A 20,066-nucleotide genomic window follows, 5' to 3' on the forward strand; every position below is an offset into this window, starting at 1 on the left:
GGGGGATACTATATGGGGAGGCAACATGGTTTTGAGAAAGGTAGTTCATGCCTCAGTAACTTGCTCATGTTTTATAATATGACTGACTTGGATAAAGGTAATGTGTTTATAGTGATACTGTTGAACTTTGCAAAGGCATTTCACAAGATACTGCATAGAATTCTAATTTATCCTTTTCTATGAAAGAAAAGAATAAATTAGAATTCTATGTGCTTACACAGTGATTAGAATAGAACTTGAAAATCATGGAAACAACTACCATGTTAGAGTAAAACTTCAGTTTAATATAAACCAAAATAATCACTCGATGTTTTAACCTTCACATTAAGGTCATCATCTGGAGTATACACACACACACACACATATATATATATATACACAAAGAAATAAGCTACACTACAATCTGTATGGTATGCTAAAATTACAGGTCAACAGTTAAAACTATTGGCCTGACCTCTGGTGAAAAAGAAAAAAAAAAAACTTTACTCAAAGCTATAGGCCTGTTATGATTATTATCTATTAGGTAACAAAATTAAATTGAACTAGAGAGCAACATGTTCACACAAAAAATTACTAATATAAACATACATATGAATTAAAACAAACCAGTATGGATGGTGGTCAATAAAAGCTGAAAAATTTCTTCGAGTCCTAAAGTCAGGGTTTGCTGGAAAACTTGAAGAACTAAGTGGGCTGAATGTGTGCCATCCAAATTCTTGGGATTTTATGCCACCATTATTGTTAAGATTAGAGCAGTTAATCAAAATTTCACAGGCTTCTTTAAATTTCTGTTCATACCAGGTTTTTGTATGATGTAAAGAACGAGTACTTTTCTAATCAATTTTGTGTAGGGTGTTAAGAGCATGATCTGAGAGGCCTGCTTCACCAAAATTGTTAAATTGAATGTGTTGTTTGTGTTCTTTTTTTGTGGTTAGGGATTGTACTTCCAGTTTCCCCAATCTAAGGTAAGTTACAGGTGCAATAGATACAATACACTCCATGGTGAGCCATTGAGAGAGAGAGAGAGAGAGAGGATCCTTAGAGGAGTTGAATACGTTTTCAAACCATAGCTATCCCATACATTAAAGGGTTATCGGAAAAATTTAGTAGAATTCTACACCATTATAATGTTAATGCCACTTTTAAACCTTCTATAAAATTAAAAAGCATGTTCAACTCTTCTAAGAATCCTCTTCACTATTGGCTCACCCTGGAGTTTATTGTATCTATTGCACCTGTAACTTATCTGCTGGACGTACACTCCCTATCCATAAAAAAGAACACAAACAACACATTAAATTTAACAATTTTGGTGAAGCAGGCCTCTCAGATCACTCTCTTAATATCCTACACCAAATTGATCGGAAAAGTACTTGTTCTTTACATCATACAAAAACCTGGTATGAACAGAAATTTAAAGAAGCCTGAAATTTTGATTAACTGCTCTAATCTAAACAATAATGGCGGCATAAAATCCCAAGAATTTGGATGGCACACATTCAGCCCACTTAGTTCTTCAAGTTTTCCAGCAAACCCTGACTTTAGGACTCGAAGAAATTTTTCAGCTTTTATTGGCCACCATCTATACTAGTTTGTTTTAATTTATATGTATACTTATATTAGTAATTTTTTGTGTGAACGCGTTGCTCTCTAGCTTAATTTAATTTTGTTACCTAATAGATAATAATCATAACAGGCTCTAGCTTTGAGTAAGGTATTTTTTTTTCCACCAGAGGTCAGGGCAATAGTTTAAAAGGTTGACCTGTAATTTTAGCATCCAGATTGTAGTGCAGATTGTTTCTTTGTATATATGTGTATACTTCAGATGATGACCTTAATGTGAAGGTCGAAATCGAGTTATTATCTTGGTTTACATTAAACTGAAGTTTTATTCTAACACAGTAGTTGATTCCACAATTTTTTAAGATGAATTCTAATTGATAATTTGCAATATATGGGGATGGATATAAAGTTGAAGCAGATAAGAGGGCTGTTGATATAGAGATATCAGAGAGTGGTTTATTCGTAGAGTCCAGTAGAAGGCCTGTGCTAGTGGTGTGCCACAAGATTCTGTTCTTGGACCGCTACATATTTAATTTGTACATTAATGTTATAAGAAAGGATCTGAAAGGAACTATTCAGTTGTTTGCCGTTGATGCAAATTGGGTAGAGAATTACAATAGTCAATAGTGATGTTAAAATTTTGCAGGATAATTTTGATAGACTTGACAGTCTGGGCAAAGGAGAATCGATGTCAGTTTAATGTGGCAAAGTGTAAGGTTATGCATTTGGGGATGAAAAGATTACCAGCTGTGTACCACATTGATGAAACTGGACTCTGGAAAATTGATTGAAGCAGGGATATGGGTTAGTAGATAAGGAGTTTAGGAAGTTTAGAGGGCACATTGCAAAAGTGGCTAAAGCAGCTCATCAGATTACTTGGTTACTGACGAATACTCTGACGAGCAGAGACAAGCAGGTTATTATAAGATCCTGTCTTGTCTACTTATTATTATTATTATTATTATTACGGGCAACTCCAGGGAGTCATTAGACTCATCGAGGGAGGCCCCAAATCATATTCATCACAACTATTCGACATTCATACAGTATCTATCATACCTCGCCTTAAACTCATTCACTGTCACAGCATCCACCACAGACTCAGGGAGCGCATTCCACTCATTCACCACTCTAAAAGTAAAGAACCCAGCTCTAACACCTTTACTAATCACACTTTTGCCCAGTTTCCATGGATGTCCCCTAGTCCTCCCACAACCAGCCCTGTTCTCAAAAATATCTTCTGAATTAATTTTATAGAAACCCTTCAGTAATTTGAATGTCTCAATCATATCTCCCTTCCTCTGCCTATCAACCAATTTTTGCAACTCAGAAATCCTCAACCTGTTCTCATAAGGTTCATTCCACAGACCTGCTATCATCTTGGTCACTCGCCTCTGGATCCTCTCCACCTCCTCCCCATCAAGAAGAAACCTAGGTGACCAAATCTGGGCACAGTAGTCGAGATGGGGTCTTATCAAGGCTCGATACAGAGGAACAATAACCTGCTTGTCAACGTATTCATCAGCAACCAAGTGATTTGATGAGCCAATTTGGCCACTTTTGCAATGTGCCCCCCCTAAACTTCAACTCCTTATCCACCAACACTCCTAAATCTCGTGCCTCATCAATTTCCTGGAGTACAGTTCCACCAATGTAGTAAACTGCTGCTAATCTTTTCACCCCAAAATGTATAATCTTACATTTTGCCACATTAAATTGACATCCATTCTCCTTAGCCCAGACCTCCAATCTATCCAAGTCATCTTGCAAAATTTTGATGTCATCTGCATTCACTATTGCCCTACCCAACTTAGCATCATCCGCAAACAAATGAACTGTTCCTCTCAGATCCTTTCCTATATCATTAATAAACAAATTAAACAGCAGTCGTCCAAGAACAGATCCTTGTGGCACACCACTAGTCACAGGCCGTCTTGTGGACTGTACTCCTGAATAAACCATTCTCTGATATCTCTCCGTCAACCACCCTCCTATCCATCTCACCAACCCTATATCCATCCCCATATGCTGCATTTTACTGATTAGAATTCCATGTGGTATCCTGTCAAAGGCCTTAGCAGGGTCCAGTAGAATCACTGTAAACCCTTTAGACTGACAATTCTTTAGCTGCTTCACGTACGACACGAGCTGGTATACCATCCAATCCCACAGATGTATTGACATTGAGGTTCTGTAATAGACTAGTTCCCTCTACTTCATTCATCACAATTCCAGTATAAGCTGTTGGTTCTTCCATTCCTGCAATGTCACCACCTGAATGATATACTCTTGCAAAGTGCTTGCTCAGTAATTCCACTATATCGACTGATTCGGTTACCTCCCTACCCTCAGCATTTTTTAAGATCATTCTACCATGAATATTTTTCCTTTTACTTGCAACATATTGAAAAAACTGTTTGGGATTCTCTTTAGCCTGCATGGCCAATTTTCTTTCGTAATCTGCTTTTGCTTTTCTTACCACCCTTGTTACCATCCTGGCCTGAGCTTTATACTGTTTCTGTGCCTGCTGGTCACCTTTCTCCTTAAATTCCCTCCACAATTGTTTCTTTTTTTGCAGTTCAAGCTTAATAGTGTTATTCATCCATTTAACCCCTACTTGATTTATTATTCGGACTCTTGATATATAGTCAACCATTGTCTCCTGCCCTTGCAGTTTTACATGCCATGGCACTGATTCAAGCACACACACCTAAGCTTGTCATACTTACCAGCCCAGTAATTCCACATGTACCCTGTCTTAATTGTAAATTCCACTCCTTTAGCCACCTTCCAAGTCATGACTTTATGGTCACTCTCACCAATTGGTGGCAACATGGTCATGTTCATTACAGCCACATTCTCAGTTGCAATTACTAGGTCAAGCACTCTCTGCACCCTGGTATTTTCCACTACATGATGCCGCAGATAGTTGTCCCTTAATATCCGCATAAAATCCAGTTCCTTCCTCCCATGTGCCATTTCCTCTTTCCAGTCAATGTTACCATAATTGAAATCACCCATAATAATTACCCTCCTATCACTCATTTCTTCTATTTGCCTATGCATACTATCCCCTCCATCTATTCCATCACCTGGTCTATAGCAGCACCCAATTGTATATTTTGTTCTGCTAGATTCTATCTCACACCAAACTGCCTCAAATGTGCTCTTTTCTCTATCCTGCAGTTCAACTTCTATACTCCTTGGCTGCAACTCATCAGCTATCATCAATAACACTCCTCCCCGCTTTTTATTCACTGTCACTCCTGAACACGCTATACCCGTCGCATTCAATCCCACTAGCTTTATCATCTTCTGTCAGTCATGTTTCACTAATACCAACAACCTATGGCCTGGAAGTGCCAACCAAGGCCAAAAACTCTTCCTTCTTGTTCCTAATACTCCTGGCATTAGTGTACATGAATTGCAGAAGCCCATTTGTCCCATCCCTACTTTGATGCCTTATACTAACTATCCCATTCTGATTTGTTGTCCTTCGTACTCGCTCGGGCATATTATACTCATTCATACACTCAACTGCCTCTCTAAAGTCTGCATATCTACTCCCCCCCTCCCCTTCTTAATAAATGTAGTTTCCTTGAGTCTGTACATCCACATCATTCATCAACACTTTTTCAAGCCTCCGTACACCAACTCCATTCAAATGTAACCCATCCATCTTATATAAGTCCTTTCGCCCATCAAACTCATTTCACGCATCCACAAATTCCACACCACTCTCCATGCATAACCCACACATAAAGTCATTGGCAATTATGGCCCGCCTTCTAAACACTTCACTGTCATACCGTGGTAAAATACTCGCCACCTAACTCTCTCACTCTTCTCTTTTGCTACCTCAAGTAATTCCCTCACATCCTCTATCATTTCCATTTTGTCTTCTTTCAAATCATTTGTTCCTGCCACGATTATCATCTCTCACCCTCTGTTTTTGCACTTGAATAGATTCGCTGACGTCCTTTATGTTCGCACCCGACTGGTATGACTTCGTCAAACTCCCAACTATCACATCTCTTAATAGCGAATCCCCATACAGCACTCGCTCCTTCATTTCATTGACGTTTATGAACATTCTATTATTTGTCGTCACAGACCTTCGCCGGTTATTAGTCGGTACGTTCAGCACACATTTTTCCATACACTCCAGTTGCCTTTTTGCTCTGTGTATTGCTCCATTCAAACGCACAATTTCACTACTCGCATTTATCTCACCATTTTCATTATCAATCAATTCATCCATTCGTTCTGTATTTCTACCTTCATTTACACTTTCAACGATGCTCTCACACCTCTCTGGCACTACCATGCAATTCTCTATCACACCACCATTTTCTACATTCTGACTATCGTTAACGATATCACTCTCACCACCCGAAACACTGAGATCCTCATTCTCCTTACACTTTCTGCACATATTAACTCCACTATCACCCTCTAACCAGACTCCCACCGCTCTTCGCAAAGCATACATCTCGCAGACAGCACATTGCATAAATTCGTTTACATCAAAACTCTTAAACAAACATGGCGACCTGGCTGCCATTTTTTTCTTTATCGGTGCCATATGTATGCTATCTTATCTTAAAAATAATAATTAAAATAACAGAAAACACACAAAAATTGCACAGACACACCAAGAAACAAAAAGTAAACAATACTACTTAAAATTCTAGTAAAATTGCCAATGTTAACACAAAATACTACTAATCTTTTCAGGAACTCTCGACAAGCCGACAATCAAATCAGTGCGACACCAAGCGACGACTTGGTGTCACACTTTCTACTTGTAGAAAGGCGTATACATTGGTAACACATGACTATTAAATTATTTAAGGAATTTACAACGTATACTGGAATATTAATTAAAAGAAACTTTAATAAATACTTCCTATATTTTGGCAATGTCACATTGCCATCTTCAATGGGAACATACAATTATGATACGTGCACGCAGGCACTATAAAAAGCAAATGAGGCAGAAGAGAGAAACTAATATTGTTCCTACAGTCCTAATGGTGCCCCCTAGTGTGCTATATTGGGTTGTCTTGGCTGTTGAGCTGATGTTCTCGTGATGCAAGCTTCCCAAATTTGGGGACGTCTCATGCACCCAAATTTGTTGAGTTTTGGAAAGTTTTTTAGAGCTGAGACTGATTCTACGAACAATCTTTCATATTTTAACTTGCTGCGGTGTATTAACGTGGCTTTCTTCCAACGTATTCTGTGATGGGTATCCAGAGCATGGTCTGCAAGCTCAGAGTGGCTTGCAGACCATACTCAACCAAACGGACTACACAGGTAAGCTTAATGCCACCACAGGTAAGTATATTCCCACCACCTCCCAAATTAGAACACTCCAAAGGTTCCTTAAGAAGGTCACTTCTTGGCCTGTGGAAATTACCAACAAACTGAAACCTTTTAACTGTAGACCCCCCCCCTCCCCTGAATATATGGACTTCCAAAAATACATAAACAAAATGTGCCATTACGTCCCATAGTGGATGGCATTGATTCCCCTACATACAAATTAGCCAAACATTTAGCTAAAGTGCTCACACACTATACTGGCAACACACCATCACACATAAAAAAACTCAGCCCACTTCAAAGCCAGTATAGAAAACCTCTCACTCCAACATACTGACATAATGGTCAGTTTTGACGTCTCCTCCCTATTCACAAATGTCTCGCTCAAGGAAACCTTAGAGCTCATCCAAGCCAAATTTCATCCCGATATCTCAGCCCTATTTCAATTCACAATGAATTTTGAATTGAAATAGGGCACACTCAGACTATTTCGTTTGGTAAGGAAAATTCTACAGATAGTGGGGACAGCCATAGGTTCACCACTCCCCCACCCCTGGCCAACTTCTTTATGGAGACTTTTGAAGAGAAAGCCTTAAACTCTGCCCCACAAAAACCCACTGTTTGGCTTCACTACGTTGATGATGTGTTCGCTATTTGGCCACATGGCTCAGATACACTCCACTCCTTCTTAACACACTTAAACAACCAACACCCCAGAGTCCAGTTCTTAGAAAAAGAGGAAAACAACACCCTCCCTTTCCTAGACACTTTAATCACCCGCCAGCTTGATGGATCTTTGGTTTTCTCTGTTCACAGAAAACCCACCCATACTGGCAGATACATTCACCAGCAGTCCCCCCCCCCCTCCTCACAACAATATGGGGTTATAAAAACACTATATAACAGGGCAAAATTAATCTGTTCAGATGACAATGCCCTAACCACTGAACCGAACCATCCGTAATACTTTCTTAGCCAATGGCTACAACCCCCCCAAAAATCCAAAAAATATTAAAACCAGATACCCCCCCCTCATAACAATGATTACACTAAATCCATCACCATTCCCTATATCCGGGGCACCTCAGAAAAAACCAAAATCTTAAAAAAAATATGACCTAACTTCTTGTTAAAACCCATATAAAAAATTGGCATCCCTTATCCGCTCCACCAAAAACTAACCACTTCCCCTAGACCTACTTGGGGTATACCAGGTCCCTTGCAGCTGTAAACTGTCATACTTTGGCCAAACAGGCAGGACAGCAAATGTCAGGATTTCGGAACATAAAGACTACATCCGGTTTCACCTACAGCCACTCTGAGTTTGCAGACCATGCTCTGGATACCCGCCACAGAATACATTGGAAGAAAGCCACGTTAATACACCGCAGCAAGTTTAAATATGAAAGATTGTTCATAGAATCAGTCTCAGCTCTAAAAAAAAACTTTCTGAACCTCAACAAATTTGGATGCATGAGACTGCCCCAAATTTGGATGCATGAGACTGCCCCAAATTTGGGAAGCTTGCATCATGAGAACATCAGCCAATATAGCCCACTAGGGGGCATCATTAGGACTCGAGGAACAACATTAGTTTCTCTCTTCTGCCTCATTTGCTTTTTGTAGTGCCTGTATGCATGTGTCATAGTTGTATGTTCCCATTGAAGATGGCAATATGACATTGCCGAAATATAGGAAGTATTTATTAAGGTTTCTTTTAATTAATATTCCAGTATACATTGTAAATTCCTTAAATAATTTAATAGTCTTGTCTACTGTGCACAGATCTGGTCACCTGGGTTTCTTGGGAATTAGACTGAGGTGGAGAAGATCCAGAGGCAAGTGACAAAGTTGGTAGTAGGTCTGTGGAATGAACTTTATGAGGACAGGTTGAAAATTTGGGTTACAGAAATTGGTCAACAGGCAGAAAATGGTGATATGATCGGGACATACAAATTACTGAAAAGTTTTCACAACAGGTCTGTGGTGGGAGAACTACGGCCATCCTTGGAAACTGAGTAAGAGTAGTTAGCAGGGGTGTCAGGACTAGTTTTTTTTCCCTTGGAGAGTGGTAAATGACTGGAATGGGTTGCCAGAGTTCTGTTGTGGGTGCCATGACTGGTAATGAGCTCAAAACTAAGTGTGATAGATATTACACAAATGTTGGATGGTGCTTGGCATGATATTTAAGGCCTCCTTTAATGCGTCTAAGGATATCTGTATGATACCTGTATGACTAGCTGTCATACAGGTATCAGCGAGCTGTTTTTATTTGGGGGGGGGGGTAGAGTATTATCTCAAAAGAGGAAAGTCGCTAATGCCACAGACATCTGTTCTGGGACTCTGTTTTTTGACTTCTATGTTAATGATATTGTGATGGGTTTAACTGGAGATATGCAACTGTTTGCAGATGATGCAAAATGGCAGAATGAGGAATCAAGCAGATGTTTTAGCCTTACAGGAAGGACTTGACTACATTGTATGAGTGGGCAAGTGAGTAGAGCTCTCAGTTCGTTGTTGCAGTTTAAAATTCTGAAATTTGGTAAGCAACAGTACAATGCAAAAGTTTGAAGTTTTCACATCAGAAAATGCCAGTAATGCAGAGCACCTTATGTGCAGAAGTAAAGAGGTTATGGTTCCATTGTATAAGGCTTTGATGAGGCCTCAGATGGATTGTTGTGCACAGATTTGGTCACATTAGAAAGAGTTTAGTAAAGGCTGACTGAGATGGGATATGAAAACAGTTTGATCAAATGCAATTTGCAAAGCCTTGTGAATAGAAGGAGAAGAAGTATGATGGGATGTTTAAGTTGGTAAGAGGTTACTGGTTTAATGTGGGAGAAATATTTCATAGAATATGAGGTGGAAATAGAATAAGGGTACCACACCTGAAAATTCTATAATGAGGGTGTAAGCAATGGCATAAATTGCAGGTTCTGTGCATGGAGAGTGGTTGGCAAATAGAATGCACTGCCTGACATGACAGTGTTGTAAATGCAGATGAAGTTTAAAGCATAGATTGATAAACCTTGTGTGTAATGGTGTGTACCACCCATGAGAGTCTTTTAGCTCATTGGAGTCTGATGTTAATAATAATGAAAAATGTTAAAGATACCAAGCAATTTTGTAAGCTAGGTTTTTTAATCCTTTTTCCCAAGTAAGCAAACAGACCAGTAAGTCAAGTTTGCAGCTGCACATAGTGCAACACTTACGTGCAGCTGCAAACTTGACTTACTTGTCTGTTTGCTTATTTGGGAAAAAGGATTAAAAAACCTAGCTTATAAAATTGCTTGGTATCTTTAACTTAATATATACCCAAGGTAAAAAACTTTCTACAAATAATGAAATACAGTGGTACTTCAGCTTACGAACTTAATTCGTTCCTGACTGCAATTCGTATCTCGAAAAGTATGTATCTCGAGACCCAATTTTCCATTATATCTTATGGGAAATCAATTAATCCTTTCCCAGATTCAAAAATGTAAAAAAAAAATCCAAAAATTAAAAAACTATTCTCAACTAAATGAAGAAAATGCAAAGAAATGGAGGAGTGAGAAGGAGCATTTTTACAATATAAATATGCATTTTGTATACATTACATATTAATTTTTATTTATGAAATCTTTGGTTTTACATGATTAGTATGAAAATCATCTTCCATTAAATTTTTTTTAAAAAAATCAATTTTCTTGTGGCTGGTTTTGTGGTTCAGGAGTTTTTGATTTGTTGTCATCAGTTGCTTCTTTTTGTCTCTTAGGTGAGGGAGTTTTAAAAAGCTATCCAATGTTGACTGAATCTGTCATTTCCTTAACACCCTTCTAAAGTGATTAATGACATTGTCATTGAAGATATTGGTGGCTCTAGAAACAACACCTTGATTTGGATGCCACTTGTTAACCAATTCTTGCAATTCACCCCAGTGCTGCAAGATTTTTTTTTACGTCACTTGTTGAAATTGCTCCCTTTTTGTTGCTGTCTTCTTCTTCATCCTCTGAAGACATTTGCTTTTCCTCCTCATCCCTTTCTTTTTCATGCTCTCTTCTTAACTCCTGTAGCTCTTCAGTGGTCAGCTCAACGTTGTGCTCCTATATGTCTGCTTCATTAACTTCCAAATGCATGGTCTTGCCCAGGGAGACACTATCTACAATGTCAATTTCACTTTCAGGTCCTTCCAATGCAGTTCCTCAGATGCAGTCAGGCTATAAATTTTTCCAGGCTGATTTTAGAGTTCTCACAGAAACATCATCCCATGCCTGACAATAAGATGCAAACAATGAAGAATATTGAAGTGATTCTTCCAGAATTCCCTGAGGGTTAATTCTGTGTCAGTGATAACTTCGAAACATCTTTGGAAAAGAGCTTTGGTATGAAGCTTTTTGAAGTTGGAAATAACATATTGATCCATTGATTGTAGGAGTGGTGTGGTATTAGGAGGGAAGAACTTAATTTTGATGAAATTAAATTCTTCATCCAAATCTCCTTCCAACTGTGGTGGATGTGCTGGAGCATTGTCCATTATAAGAAGAACTTTCTCAGGTAGACCCTTTTCTTGTAGATACCGTTTCACTGTGGGAGCAAAGACCTCTGTCATCCTCTCACAGAAGAATTGCCTGTTTTCCCAGTCTCTGCTGTTACCTCTCCACATAACGCTGAGTTTGTGCCTGTTAACTTTCTGCTTTTTAAAGACTCTAGGATTTTCAGAGTGGTAAACCAACAGAGGTTTTATCTCAGGTCACCACTGGCATTGGCATAAAAAAGCAAAGTTAGTCTGTCTTTCATTGGCTTGTGCCTGGCAATGCCATTTCCTCCTTAGTGATGAACGTTCTCTTAGGCATTTTGTTCCAGAAAAGCCCAGTTTCATCACAGTTGAAAACTTGTTCTGGTCTGTAACCTTCTGATTCCATCAGTTTCTGAAATTCCTTCACGAACCTTTCAGTGGCTTCTATGTCAGCACTAGCACCTTCTCCATGTCTAACAACACTATGGATACCGGTTCTATTCTTAAATTTCTCAAACCATCCTTTGCTAGCTTTAAACTCTTTGCCGATGTATCTGAAAACTGATCATGTTTTGAAATACACTATCTCCTTTCAGTTGCATGTCATTAATCCAAACAAGTAGTAAACTTTCCATTTCTTCCATAACTTTATTTCTTCGAGATGACACGATAGATACTCCTTTGGCCACATCTAGTTCCTTATAAAAATCTGCTTTCTTGACTATTGTAGCTATGGTGGATTTGGACAAGTCATACTGTTTGCACTGATCACTTTGCCTGACTCCTTTCTCATATTTTTCCACAATCTCTTTCTTAATTTCTATTGTGATTTTCTTCTTTTCTTCTTTCTTTTTTTCCTTTATTTGGCCCCATGTTGAAAATAATGTGCTGATCAGTGAAATGACGCTTATCTGGTAGATCAGAAAATAAACATGAAGCTACAATAAAACACATCACTTATAAAAAGAAATACATACAGTACATATAATAAATACAAACCTAGAAAAATCTTCACGAAGTGTACACACACACACTGAAATAGATATACAAAAAAGCAAATATGTGCAGCGTTCATCGTATTTCAGATAAATACGACATAGTAACAACAATCGTTACACTAGAGATGATTCAGCATGCGCTCAACTAAACATGCATACATTATATGCTAGTGTTGTACTCTGCAACACTAGCATATAATGTTTCTAGTACTAGGGGAAAAAGTTTAAAAAAAAGTATAATGTATAACAGGCTTTAGTTCATATGAAAAGAAAATCACCACAGTTCATATCTCGAGTCTAGGTTCATATCTAGAGGTCAAAATGGGATATGAAAAAGTTCGTATCTCAAAAAGTTCGTAAGTCGAGGTACCACTGTATGTGCATAACACATCCTTTGAAGAAATTCACAAGAAAAAAAAAGTTAGTTGAAATATTCCGTTTGTGTGCAATTTTTCAAAAACATTTGATTTTCACTTTATCAGAAAACTTCAGTAGTCGGCAGTTAATTTTATGATGATGATCAATAACAGATGTATCAGTGCATGATGATTCATGTTTTTTTAACTGGAATGTTTATCTTGAAACTACTTTAAAAGAAAATTATTTTGTAAATATCCTCAGACTGCATGTTAATACTATGCTAAATTTTTTTCTACTCTGAATATTTATTAATTTGGTCCTTTATTATATTTACTAGAGATGAAAATCTGTTAAGTTTATTGGAAACTGAACCAAAACGAGATAAAGAAGGGTCTGCTAAATATGGCCGTCGTGCAGTGAAATCTGCTGTTCCAAGTGCAGGTTGGTTTATGCATATAAGAGGTTGGCATAATAAAATTTAGATTAATTTTATTGATAGATATTTCTAAACATTTTAATCATCATTAATGTATAGGTAAGAGGGCAGTGAATATAGACTGAGTGATTTAGCTTGAGTAAGAAAAAGTTAAAAAGACTCTGAAAAGAATATGTGGTATATAGTGCACTTTTTTTTTTTGAAGTAATATTATTATTATTATTTGACACCTCCAGGGAGGACACTTACTGTACAGCTCTCAGTCTCCATCACTCAACTTCATCTACCCATCATCTACCAACCGCATCATCTACACCAACACCATCTGATGTCCACTGTCAGCACTAGTATTTTCAGAGACAATCACAAACTTCCATGCGCCAAGCGCAATTCGAACCCACAGCCTTTTGGATGGAGTGCAGAGATACGTTAACCAGGCCAGCCATATATACTTTTTGATGTGCTTAGAGAAAGGTGCTATGGAGATCACATCTTTAACTATGTCAGGCTGAGTGAAGAAAAGATGAAACTAATAAAACTCATGTTACAGTTAGAGAAGATGACCTCTCATTTATCATTGCAAATTGTGAAATAAAACATATGTAGAAAGAAGATATGGTGGAATGTTATCCTACCAAATACAAAGAATAAATCTTGAATATAAGGAACGAACTTAAAGAAAGATAATGTGTCTGAGACAAATAGAAGAGAAAGACTGGGTGATAGCTAATTCTTAAAAGATTACCAGGAAGCCACAAAATACAAATGAGATACAAATGAGATACTCAATAGATGTAAGAAATAATTCTAGAAAAAGAAGATTATAGAAGGAAGCAGCAGTCCAGAGATTTAGGAATGTTGCAAAAAAGGAAAGGAAAACTGGGTAGAAGGAATATGTAAAAACTGGAAAATAAATTAAAAACAGGAATTACTGACACATCAAATAGTTGCTGCATGTGATCCCAAAAAGAAAAATAATAAAATAAAAAATCCAAAAGAGAAAGTTACTGATAGTAGATAGCAGAATGATGTAAGGAATATCTTGAATTATATAATGGAATAAATATAAATTATAAAATTATTGAACCAAATATCAGATTCTGTGATATCAAACTTTACTTTTATTTAAAGCTGATGATGTTTAGGAACATCATCAGCTTTGATGATGTTCCTAAACAAATTTGGTACAACTCTCCAGGATTCTTTAACCAAATTGAATAAAAGCTGTATCAAATTTAGTATGAAAATACTAGAAAATGGGTGAAACATTAAAAAATTGAACAGCATTCTTGGTGGAAAACCTATAAAACAAATAAAATATTTAGCTAATTGGAAATACATTTTAGTGAAGATGGCAAATTAAATATGAAAATAAACAAAGCCAGTATGGTAGGGAGGCAATTGAATAAATTTGTATAGAATAAGAGAGAAATTAGTCAGAACACTAAATTAACAGTAGAACTGAAAGTGCTCAAGCTAGTTTTAGCTTATTATTATTACGTGACACCTCTACGGAGTCCTTGGACTCATCATGGGATGACATACTATTTCACTACATAACAATTCACTGTCTACTTAATCCTCCTATTACTACTACTACACACTATGACACTACTGCCATCTACTGACCACCACCACTGATAGTATTTTGCATCTGAACTCCAATCCATAAAATGTTTTTATAGATTGGAGAGCTGGTTAATAGTGAAACAGTTGATCAAAGAATGGAGACCACAAATATGAGAGTTCTAACAAATATTAGAGAAAGGAACAATGGCAGAATTATGTTAAAAATGAAGATATTAGGAGGTTGCCATGTCATGTATGGGACAAGCATAATAAATACATTTGCTTCTTGATTGGAACTTTTAAAGACTTTTCAGGAGGAGATACATTAACCATTCTGGTACATCGCTAGCTTTCTCTCCCAGAAACTTTTTCATTTGCAAAACAGGCAAAATAGCAAAAGAATGTGCAGTTTGCAGAGTCTAGTGGATTGGAGAAGAGGAGGTGATATGATAGAGATATACAAGTGGTAAGGGGTTGTTATAGGATTAACATTAAAGAAGTTATTCATGAAATGGTGGAAGATTTGGGGGGAGAACAAGAAGTCATCACTGGAGTGTGAGCAAGGGATTGAGAAGCAGAAACATGTTTTTTTGCATGAAGAGTTGTGAATAATTGAAATTCATTGCCTGAGAGAGTTGTCTGTAGAGAATTTGAATATGTTTAAGGCATGGTATAATGAGGTGTGTGTTTGACAAAAGGGACCTCCTAGATGGGTTTTTGACTCCATGTGGTCTTAGGATAGTAATAGATAGTAATAATTAGACTGATAGTTGACTGTATATGTTATTGTTTGATACATCTTGTATTAAAAAAAAAAAAAAAAAAACTGCAATGCCCCATTTTGATTTTGGTATTTGCAAAATCTGTGCAAGACATCAAAACAAGGCATTGCAGGGATAGGCTTATGTGTTCATCAGACATGTTGTAATAGGTTTCACGGTATAATAACACAGATGATTAAGAAAATAACTATTTATTAACTTAAAGCTAATATTTCGCTGGTATTATATCCAGCATCTTCAGAGCACACAACACAAAGTTTGTTACAAATGTAAGACAACCACAATCCGGTGTAACAGTGGGGGCTAGTATAAGTGATTGCAGCGTGCAACACAAGACTAAAGTCCTAATATGGCGCCATCTAGGTAAAAAAAAAAAAAAAAAAAAAAAAAAAATCTCAAAATGAAAAAATATAAATTAAAAATTAATTTGGTCTTAGGATGACTGTCTCCCAAATCTTTGGTAGATTTATACAGCCATACTTGTTAAGGTTTGGGGTATGTTTTAAGGCTTCTGTTGATTCCAGGAACAACCTCTCTGACTTGTAGAAGCTTCTGTGCATTACTTTTGTTTCTTTCCAATTGATCCTGTGTGCAGGGTTATCCCAAGCATGGTCTGCCAGACCCGACTTACCATAGCGAAAGTGTCGGATATATTTTTTGTGTTCACTGAGGCGGATGTCCACATTTCTTCCTGTCTGTCCGTAGTAGGCTTGATGGCAAGAACAGGGCACTTCATAGACACCTGGATGTGATAAAGGAGTGCATTTGTCCTTAGGTAAACGGATGAGAGTTGCTAATTTTATATAAGGTTTAAATACTGTGCATAGTTGGTGTTTGTTAAGCACCCTAGATATCTTTTCAGATGTGCCTTTAATGTATGGGATGGTGATGGTTTTGTTGTAGTCTTCTGTGGTAGATAGAGGGGATTTATGGGTAGCATTTAGTATGTTATCTATTTTGTGGGGATTATAACCATTGATTAAGAAGGTTTGACGTAGGTGAGAAAGTTCAGCAGTGAGAGCAATGTCATTGGAACAGATTGTTCTAGCTCTATGGGTTAGTGTTTTTAAGATACCATATTGTTGAGAAGGGTGATGGTGTGATTGTTTGTGTAAGTATCTCCCTGTATGTGTGGGTTTTCTATAAACCGAAAATGATAAGGAACCTTCTGGAAGACGTGTGATCAGTGTGTCCAAGAAGGGCAAGTAGTCATTGGCTTCTAGTTCCATTGTAAAGTGGATTTTAAGATGCTGGCTATTTAGATGCACTAAAAATGTATTCAATGTGTCTGGGCCATGTGGCCAAATAGCAAACACATCGTCAACATAGCGTAGCCAGAGACTAGGTTTGAGAGTGGCTGTGTTGATAGCTAATTTTTCCAGATGTTCAATGTAGAAGTTGGCTAAGGGGGGAGAAAGGGGTGAACCCATAGCTGTCCCATCTAATTGTTTGTATATTTTCCCTTTCCATGTAAAATAACCTGCCTGTACTGTGAATTTAAATAGCTGAAATATATCTGAGGGAAATTGTGAATTTAGTAAGTTAAGTGTTTCAATCAATGGTACATTAGTGAATAATGAGGTGATATCAACACTCACCATTAGGTCTGAACTATTTAAGGTATGGTTTTCTAAAATACTTTTTAGGTGGGTAGAATTTTTAACAAAAGAGGGAGAATTGTTTGTGTAAGTGGTTAGTAATTTTGCTAAATGTTTAGCTAGTTTATATGTAGGACTGTTTATACTATCTACAATAGGGCGCAAAGGTGTACCTTGTTTGTGTATTTTAGGAGCACCATATATTCTGGGTGCTTTAACGTGCATGGGTTTGAGTTTTTGACAATTTCTTTAGGCCAGGAAGTGATTTTGTTCAGTAACTTGCACACCTTATTCTTTTGTGAGTTGGTGGGATCTCGATCTATGATTTGATATGTAGATTGGTCTTGGAGCAGTGCATGCATTTTGGTTTCATATTCTGTTGTATCCATTACTACAGTGGCGTTTCCTTTGTCTGATTTGGTTATTGTAATGTGGTTATTATTGCATAGTTCTTTTAGCGCTATTATTTCTTTATGTGGGATATTATTTTTGGGAGGCTTAGAATACATTTTTAGTGCATCTAAGTAGCCAGCACCCTAAAATCCACTTTACAATGGAACTAGAAGCCAATGACTGCCTGCCCTTCTTGGACACACTGATCACACGTCTTCCAGAAGGTTCCTTATCATTTTCGGTTTATAGAAAACCCACACATACAGGGAGATACTTACACAAACAATCACACCATTACTCTTCTCAACAATATGGTATCTTAAAAACACTAACCCATAGAGCTAGAGCAATCTGTTCCAATGACATTGCTCTCACTGCTGAACTTTCTCACCTACGTCAGACCTTCTTAATCAATGGTTATAATCCCCACAAAATAGATAACATATTAAATGCTACCCATAAATCCCCTCTATCTACCACAGAAGACTACAACAAAACCATCACCATCCCATACATTAAAGGTACATCTGAAAAGATATCTAGGGTGCTTAACAAACACCAACTATGCACAGTATTTAAACCTTATATAAAATTAGCAACTCTCATCCGTTCACCTGAGGACAAATGCACTCTTTTATCACATCCAAGTGTCTATGAAGTGCCCTGTTCTTGCCATCAAGCCTACTACGGACAGACAGGAAGAAAAGTGGACATCCACCTGTCGGATATATTTCTTATGTTCACCTCAGTGAACACAAAAAATATATCCGACACTTTCGCTATGGTAAGTTGGGTCTGGCAGACCATGCTTTGGGTACCCCTGCACACAGGATCAATTGGAAAGAAACAAAAGTAATGCACAGAAGCTTCTACAAGTCAGAGAGGTTGTTCCTGGAATCAACAGAAGCCTTAAAACATACTCCAAACCTTAACAAGTATGGCTGTATAAATCTACCAAAGATTTGGGAGACAGTCATCCTAAGACCAAATTAATATTTTTTAATTTATATTTTTTAATTTTGATTTTTTTTTTTTTTTTTTTTTTTTTTTTTTTTTTTTTTTTTTTTTGCCTAGATGGCGCCATATTAGGACTTTAGTCTTGTGTTGCACGCTGCAATCACTTATACTAGCCCCCACTGTTTCACCGGATTGTAGTTGTCTTACATTTGTAACAAACTTTGTGTTGTGTGCTCTGAAGATGCTGGATATAATACCAGCGAAATATTAGCTTTAAGTTAATAAATAGTTATTTTCTTAATCATCTGTGTTCTTATTATACCGTGAAACCTATTACAACAAGGCATTGCAGGTTTTTTTTTTTTTTTTAATACAAGATGCCTGATAAGATAAGATTTAATATAAGATAATTGTTTGTCTGGATTGCATAATAACTGAGTGGAAAACTCTGTAACTGACTTCTTGTTATTTTTGTGAATTCAAACTGTTGTGTACAGTGATATAGTCTTCTTGGAAGAGCATTTTCTTTTGAGTGATCAGAGCCCAGTATTTATACAGAATTGTTGAGAACAGGATTAGCTTTTGATGATATGCCATTCAGGAACAGTTCAAAGTTAACTACACTCTTGAAATTGCAACACATAAACATGATATTTCTGAAATGATTCAATTACCAGGATTAGAATTTCACTTAACCTGCAATAATTTAGGTTTTTGTGAGTTTTATTTGTTGTAGATATCCATTTAATTTTGAAATTATTCTGAATACAGCTTATATAAGATATTTTGACAGCTTCTGATGACATTTTCTAACATAAAATCACCAGAAGGCCTTACCAGCTCGGAAACCTCTGAGTAGCAAATTCAACTAAAAAATATATGAATCATAGTGTCCAGTTTAGATTTAATTTGGTACACTAAATGAAAATTAAGAATGATCATCTGAAATTAGGTTGGCCTTAAACTCACTTTTTAGAACAAGTCTGACTTCTACTCTTCTTCATAATTTTCTGGTCTTCTCTTTACTCTTGATTTCTTTTTTGCTGAGCAGGTGCCTCTCCTACAGTATGTATACTGTGGATGTAATTCATAAAGTTGAAAGTGGCACTAGCATGCAAAGACATAAGGAAGTTGGTTGACGTGAACTGTTAAAAAAAAATAAGTATTAGTATTAAGGAAAGATATTATTGTGTTGATTTCATTACCAATACTAGTTTTTAAGTATGACAGGTGTCATACTTAAAAACTTATGTCATACTTGTTGAGGTATATAAGTAAATGGAATTGATGTAAAATTATAAGGAAGGTGTCTATCATAGACTTAAAAACCAGCTTTCAACAATACAATAGAATTTAAAGGAAGAGAGATCAATAGTGCATGGTAGATACTTATGAAATATTGTTGGCCCCAATGACAGATTGTACACTTGGAGTGAAGAAGGAAAAGCATTTTGAAGTAGCATTTTAAATGAATGAATGACAAAAGAAATTGCAGATCAAAAAGTGATTATGGAAGACATAAAGAGACAGGTGGAGCAAAATTGCATGAGGAATATAAGGCTCAGGATAGGAAAGTGACTAGTATTG

The 20,066-nt window shown here is 36.9% G+C and overlaps 1 protein-coding gene across 3 annotated transcripts in view; it reads left to right on the forward strand.

Moving 5' to 3' along the window:
- LOC150107973 (katanin-interacting protein-like) overlaps positions 1–20,066 on the forward strand; it is a 726,539-nt gene that overhangs the window by 388,374 nt on the left and 318,099 nt on the right. For all 3 annotated transcript variants that reach the window (XM_090415492.1, XM_090415493.1, XM_090415494.1), the window contains one exon: positions 13,082–13,185. In XM_090415492.1, the coding sequence (XP_090271618.1) occupies positions 13,082–13,185 (104 nt within the window). The remainder of the gene's footprint in view (positions 1–13,081; positions 13,186–20,066) is intronic.

The sequence above is a fragment of the Typopeltis vanoorti genome, chromosome 3 (assembly GCF_054136105.1).
Source record: "Typopeltis vanoorti isolate ZY-2024b chromosome 3, IOZ_Tvanoo_1.0, whole genome shotgun sequence".
Taxonomy (NCBI): domain Eukaryota; kingdom Metazoa; phylum Arthropoda; class Arachnida; order Uropygi; family Thelyphonidae; genus Typopeltis; species Typopeltis vanoorti.